The sequence below is a fragment of the Elephantulus edwardii genome, unplaced genomic scaffold (assembly GCF_000299155.1).
Source record: "Elephantulus edwardii isolate Elephantulus edwardi_28Jun2011 unplaced genomic scaffold, EleEdw1.0 scaffold00236, whole genome shotgun sequence".
Lineage (NCBI taxonomy): Eukaryota > Metazoa > Chordata > Mammalia > Macroscelidea > Macroscelididae > Elephantulus > Elephantulus edwardii.
Genome location: NW_006399986.1, coordinates 4,030,714 through 4,036,665, shown reverse-complemented (window position 1 = coordinate 4,036,665; position 5,952 = coordinate 4,030,714). Strand labels below are relative to the sequence as shown.

The 5,952-nt window shown below is 52.8% G+C and overlaps 2 protein-coding genes across 2 annotated transcripts in view; one reads left to right on the top strand and one right to left on the bottom strand.

Annotated features, from left to right (window-relative positions):
- Positions 1-947: 947 nt before the first annotated feature.
- PPP1R15A (protein phosphatase 1, regulatory subunit 15A) lies at positions 948-3,169 on the top strand. Its single transcript, XM_006898742.1, has 5 exons — positions 948-1,296; positions 1,564-1,784; positions 1,815-2,199; positions 2,275-2,459; positions 2,849-3,169. Exons 1-5 carry the CDS (start codon positions 948-950, stop codon positions 3,167-3,169), a joined length of 1,461 nt encoding a protein of 486 aa, XP_006898804.1.
- Positions 3,170-4,492: 1,323 nt separating this feature from the next.
- The window catches only part of TULP2 (tubby like protein 2), a 12,841-nt gene continuing 11,381 nt past the window's right edge, over positions 4,493-5,952 (bottom strand). Inside the window, exons 8-11 of the mRNA XM_006898741.1 lie at positions 5,374-5,488; positions 5,191-5,289; positions 4,895-5,066; positions 4,493-4,626 (exon numbers count right to left, since the gene is read on the bottom strand). Of these exons, the coding sequence (XP_006898803.1) occupies positions 4,493-4,626; positions 4,895-5,066; positions 5,191-5,289; positions 5,374-5,488 (520 nt within the window). The remainder of the gene's footprint in view (positions 4,627-4,894; positions 5,067-5,190; positions 5,290-5,373; positions 5,489-5,952) is intronic.

Here is a 5,952-nt window from a genome sequence, read left to right as displayed (position 1 = left end):
TGTCACCACCTCTGATATTGTCCACAGCCACATAGTAGTACCACTCATGAAGGGGAAGAAAGGCAGTTGGGACTCTAGGTTTCTGGAGAAGGCTAGGCTGGGGGCCTGGATTTGAGACTTGGAAAGAATTAGCCTGGAGTCCTAATGTATCTCCATTGAAGGGACCGTGGGGGAGGGTGATGAAAAAAAAAGAACAACCTTATTGTCACCAAGTTGAAACTAACCCCTCCCTGACCCACCATTGTGTTTCCAAGGCTGTGAACCGCACTGCGGGGAAATCTCACCCATCTTTTTCTCTCAGGGAGTCAGTCAGGGGGTGGGTTTCAGCCCTCAGAGAGACAGAGGGTTAGTATCACAACTCCCCAGGGCCTGGGCCACCAGAGCTCCCTAAGTGAAAATCAAGGGAGCGAAAGAAAGAAAAGTTTCAGTTCTTGATAAGGAAAAATTGTCCCCAACTTTCCAGGTCTACCCATCAGAAATCCAAAAATGATTTTTCAGTTCCATCGTAAGGAAGATGGGCTTTAGGGTCCCAAAAGAAGGAAGCATTTAGGGTGGATTGTCGGAGATTGTCGGATTGTCGGGAGATGAGAGCCTAGAACCAGGGACTGGGACTTCTTCCCAGAGGAAAGCTGGGAGAAGAATCTCTTTATTGATCCTCCCCAAGTTTGAGGAAGAAGCCTGGTGACTTAAACTCTTGGATCTAAGAAAGGAGCCTGGATCCAGGCTTGATGTTAAGGAAGAAGGTCAGAGGTGGTGTGACCATGATCAGAAAGGAATTTGAGGTGTGAGTGTGCGTGGGTGTGTCTCATTCTCGTGGTTGCTGTTCATGGTGTTATTTCTGCTGCTGTGAATCAGAATCATGACCTGATGCCACCACCCCAAAAACTGACTCCTGTATTTTTAATGTTGTTTTTTTTTTCTTTCCCTTTTTTCCCTAGCCCAGACAGATGGCTCCGGGTCAAGTGTCCCCACCGACCACCCCCTGGAGGAATTCCCATTCTTTCTTCCTCCTGTCCCCACTGATGGGTCTCCTCAGTCGGGCATGGAGTCGCCTGAGGGGCCCAGGACTTCCTGAGCCCTGGGTGGTGGAAGTGGTAACAGGAGAAGCTGCTTTAGAGGAAGATGTCAAGGTTTCTCTGGCTTTCCACAATGTTGCCTGGGAGAGTGGAGCAGCTGAGGAGGCTGGAGAAGCAGACAGGGCCACATGCCTTGGCCTCAGAGCCATCCATTCTTCTCGTGATGATGATGAAGACTGTGAAGAGAACGGAGCAGCTGATGTGGCTGGAGAGCAGGGAGGTGAACCTGGAGTTGGCCAGCCCTCCCCCCTGCCTCCTTGCCTTCTGATAAGAACCCCGCCAGTCCCTCCAAGGGAAGAGGAGGCCGAAAGTGGAGAAGCCCCAGGCTCCAGGCCCAGAGCTTGGCAGTGTTGTCCAGGGGAGGGAGAGGAGAAGAAAGATCAGGAACATGGAGCCATGGAGAGAGAAAGAAGAGCAGAGAATAGTGATGCCAGGAAGACAGCCGTGTCCCCCTCACGTTTGGGCTCTGGCCCCAGTGTCTGGGAAGATTGTCCAAAGGAGGCAGCTGAGAACTGTGAGTTAGAAGCACTCTCAGCCAAGCTTAGCCAGAAGCCTCTGGCCTGGGAGGGGAAGGCTGGGACTTCAGGAGCAGCTGAGGAAGAGGACAGTGAGGAAGAGGCAGAGGGTCCTTCCTCCCTCCCATCTACCAGTGCTTTGAAAGCCTGGGTGTGTCTACCCGGAGAGGACTCAAAGGAGGAGGAAGATGATGGCCACATTGATTGTGGAGCAGCTGAGGAGGAGGAAGACAGTGATGAAGGAGACGGTGAAGGCCTTTCCTCTGCCTCTTCAAATTCCTTCGAGCAGGCCTGGGTGTATCAGCCACGTGGAAAGGATGAGGAGGAGGAGGAGGAGGAGGAGGAGGAGGACGAGGACAGTGATTGGGGAGCATCCGAGGAGGAGGGAGAAGCTGGTGGTCCCTCTTCCATCCCATCCACCAGTGCCCTCCTGCAGGCCTGGGTGTATCGACCAGGTGAAGACTCAGAGGAGGAAGAGGAAGATGAGGACAGTGATTGGGAAGCAGCCAAGGAGCAGGAAGAAGCCGAGGGTTCCCCCACGCTCCCATCCACCTTCCTGCAGGCCTGGGCATATCGGCCAGGTGAAGACTCAGAGGAGGAGAATGAGGGTGGAGATAAGTCAGGAGCAGCCGACTCAGGGCCCCAAAGCGCCCTCCTCAGCACTTGGACCTACCAAGCTGGAGGCGCCCCCAAGGAGTGGGGTGATGCTGCACCTTGCACATTCCGCCTGGCCATCTATGCACCTGGCGAGGACCCGCCCCCTCCCTGGGCGCCCCCAAGGCTGCCTCTCCGGCTGCAGAGGCGCCTCAAGTCCTCAGGCACCCCTTCCCGGCCGCCAGATCCCGACTCTCCTGTAAAGATCACAAAGGTGCGTAATGAGGGCCCCCCCATCTGAGGTTCGAGGGGTGTAGATAATTCCAGGGCTGTTAGGGGTCCCCCCAGGGTGTTGCAGGGTATTGCACGTGAGCTCTGGGGAGAAATTTGTTAGCTGTCACGCAATCCTTTGCAAGAAGCTGGGGTTTCCCAGGGGGAGGAGGGAGCAACTGTGAGTCATGGGAACTCGTGGGAGCCACCTGTCATCAAGTGATTCAGCTGGGAAGTCACGTGACAGGCGGCTGATGAGCCGGAGAGCTCTGCTGTGGGACTTACTTATTTCTATTTGGTTCTGTTTGTCTGTCTGTCTGTCTGTCTCTCTCTCTTGATGCGGCTGTGTGTGTTCTCCGTGACTCTGCGTGACTTTGCCCATCGGACCACCAGGTACGCTTCTGCGAGGAGGTCACTGTCCACCGCCTGGCTGTCTGGGCTGGACCGGCGCAGGCTGCCCGTCGGGGCCCCTGGGAACAGCTGGCCCGGGATCGCTGCCGCTTTGCCCGCCGCATCGCCTGCGCCCAGGAGGAGCTGGGCCCCTGCCTCACCCCTGCCGCCCGGGCCAGGGCCTGGGCCCGCCTGGGGAACCCATCCCTGTCACTGGACCCCACACCTGCCCCTGCCCACGCCACGCCCCCGGCCGCGTGCCTGAGCCCCGCCATGGCCACACACTCTCCCGCCCCTCTCAGTGTGTCCCCTCCCCTTGTCTGACCTTCAGGGGAAGCGTGGCTAAGGCCGTTTGATTTGTGAACTATTTATTTATTTTTTGTAAGGGTTAGTTTGTATACATAATAAAGCCGTTTGATTTCTAAAGAATTAACATCACAGTGTGTCTTGAATTGACTATCCCAACTCCGGGTATCATGAATTTGTTAGGGGATTTGTGAGTCCCTCAAAGGCGATTAGTATATTTTGTGATGTACTCTGCTGTGACCCACGGGGTTTCCTTGGCTGGTTTTCAGGAGATCTGCAAGGCGCTGCTGCCGCTTACTCTATATTCAGTCTGAAAGTTCAGTGGAAACGTCATGGGTCTTGGTCGTGAGCCAGTGAACTAACACACCTGAACCTACCTCTCCATTTCTGATGTGCTCCAACCTGTTGTACCCTCCCTGTGTAAACACATCTTGTTGATGTTCTTCCTCTGACTTTTCCCAGAAAGATGCCTTTTCCTCAAAACTTCCCCACACCCCCCAACATGCAGTTTTGGGCTTTTTGTTGTTTTAAATTTTGTGGGTGTGGGTGTGGGGGTGTGTGTGTCGTCAAATTGGATCCGACTGGTACAGAAGGAGATTGCCCTTCCTCCAGCAAAGCATCTGGTGGATTCGAACCGCGTACTTCTGGGATTGCAGTGCAACATGCAGTTTTAAGAACCCCAAACTGCTGCTCTCCTTGGTAGTTTTGTGACCCAGACTCCCCACTGCTTTCTTACCCTTGAAGGGTTAGGGATCCCCTTGCCTTTTTCACTTTCCCGCGGGTTTAGGGGTAGGGGACATTGTCCACTGCAGGCAGTCGGCGACCTCAGTAGCTAATTGTGCAACACTTCCATCTCATGGTCATTTTCCTTGATCACCCGACCTGTCATACTATCCCTTCCACTCCCAAGGCTGTTTTCAGACCGCACATAACTAGGCCTGTCTTCCGAGGCACTTCACGGTGAACTTGAATCATTAACCTTCCTGTTAGTAGTTGAACATGTTACATGTTTATAATACCCAGGAGGGCTTCAGTATGAGAGTCACTATTTTTCCCCAGGTCCTGCTATGATCTGGTCAACTTGTGGCTGGATGTGCACAGCAGGTGAGAGTTTGGTGTTCGTATCCATGCCTGTCAGCCTATCTACCGGGGGCAGGTGAGGCTGCATGGCCCACTAGGGACAGCACAAGACCAGCTCCGAGTCATATCTAAGGCATATTGGTTACCATTAAAGGGGTATAAAATGAGGTTTGTTTGGGGCCATTTCTGCAAGTTAGGCACAGAAGCTGATGAAGGATTTAGCATTTATTTTGCTAAGATAATCATTTAGGATTTAATCTGCTACTCACACGCCAGCTTCCCATCAAAGCTAGACAAGCAGATGGCAAAGGCTTGGAGTGGGCAAAGCGGGAAACGGAAATCCATGGTGAACGTGTCTGTGGCCACGCGGCCAAACTGAAGAACCAAGTAGTCCGCTGCGGGGGGGGGGGGGGAGGGTCGGAAAGAATGAGTAATTAGTCACTCCGGTCCCTGTACCTCCTGAACCCCAAGAACTACGAATCCCAGGAGGCCCTGTGGCCTGACTAAGCCTACCACTGTGGGCAGAGTAAACTACAATTCCCAGAAGCCTGTGCGATAGGCTGTGCTTGTCCTGCCTGGGGAAAATGCCCACGTCCTGATGGGAGATGTAGTTCTCTCCCATTCCCTTGCCCAACTAAGTCCGCCTCCGGGCTAGGCGCTCACAGCCTTCTGGAAGCACGATCTGGAAGTTCTTGACCGAGGCCTGAGTGACGCGACCATGGAAATTGAGAACATAGGCTCCACTCTCGTCGCTCCAAGATGGGGGTTTATTATGCAGTCGGATCAGCCCTTGGCTGGCCCCATGCTGGTAGCGGTTCAGTAAAGATTCTTGTTCCTAGAAGATAATGCAGGGAGCGTGGTTGGAGGGGGGGGGCGGCGGTTTGGGTTCTACTTTCTGCTTCCAGATTCACTTCGACTTCTGCCTTACCGCCTGCTTTCTTAGAAACTGAGGGACTCACATTTTGTGGCTGGATCCGGATTCTCCGGTTCTGGGCGTCAAATCCTGGGATGATGATAGTCATTTTTCGAGGTCCCCGGAATCCCAAAATGTTGGTCTCCTGGTGATATATTGTGGACACTTGGCTTGGTTCCTCTTCCCTCCCCACCACCCTTGCTTCTTTCTCTCCTCCCTGGACACTCACATAGCAGACAGCCCCCAGCTCCTCCCTGATCCGGGACTTCTGGGAGACAAAATTCTTCCGATCAGGGTTGACCCCATTGTCAAAGATGGTGAATTTGGTGCCCAAGATATTGGATCTGCTTCCAGAGAACAGTAGGGGGTGGGGAGTAACAAAAAAAAGTTTCATGAGAATTGTTACTGTTGGCCTGTAAATGAATGTTCCACGCTTCCCAATAGCACGACTCATCGGGACCCTAGGGGAGGGATTGTATTCCTTTAGAAGGTGAAGTCTTTGCCAGGAATTAGAGGATTCCAGTCCAAATTGCATTTGCAAGTCTCAGAGTTTAACCACCAGGTTCTCCTATCATGAGGGACCAGTCCTTGAAAAAGGACATCATGTTTGGAAAGGCCAGACAACAAGTATTGTGAAAATGGTGCAGAAACAGCCCACGTTTTGATCCATAGAGTTGTCTTCTGGGCACCTAACAAGAGTTGCTCCTTTTGCAATGCAATGACACATATCACAAAGATTTTTCCTATTGGAACTTAGGATGCCTTGCCCTTTGCCAGTTAAGAAGCTAGATGTCTTTTTTTTTTTTTT

What these genes read in the sequence shown, in the direction of transcription:
- PPP1R15A (XM_006898742.1), top strand. Translation starts at nt 948, where the DNA reads ATGGCTCCGGGTCAAGTGTCCCCACCGACCACCCCCTGGAGGAATTCC. An exon ending in CAAAGGAGGAGGAAGATGAT is followed by an intron (nt 1,785 to 1,814) that starts GGCCACATTGAT and finishes GCAGCTGAGGAG; the next exon opens with GAGGAAGACAGTGATGAAGG. An exon ending in CTCCTGTAAAGATCACAAAG is followed by an intron (nt 2,460 to 2,848) that starts GTGCGTAATGAG and finishes TCGGACCACCAG; the next exon opens with GTACGCTTCTGCGAGGAGGT.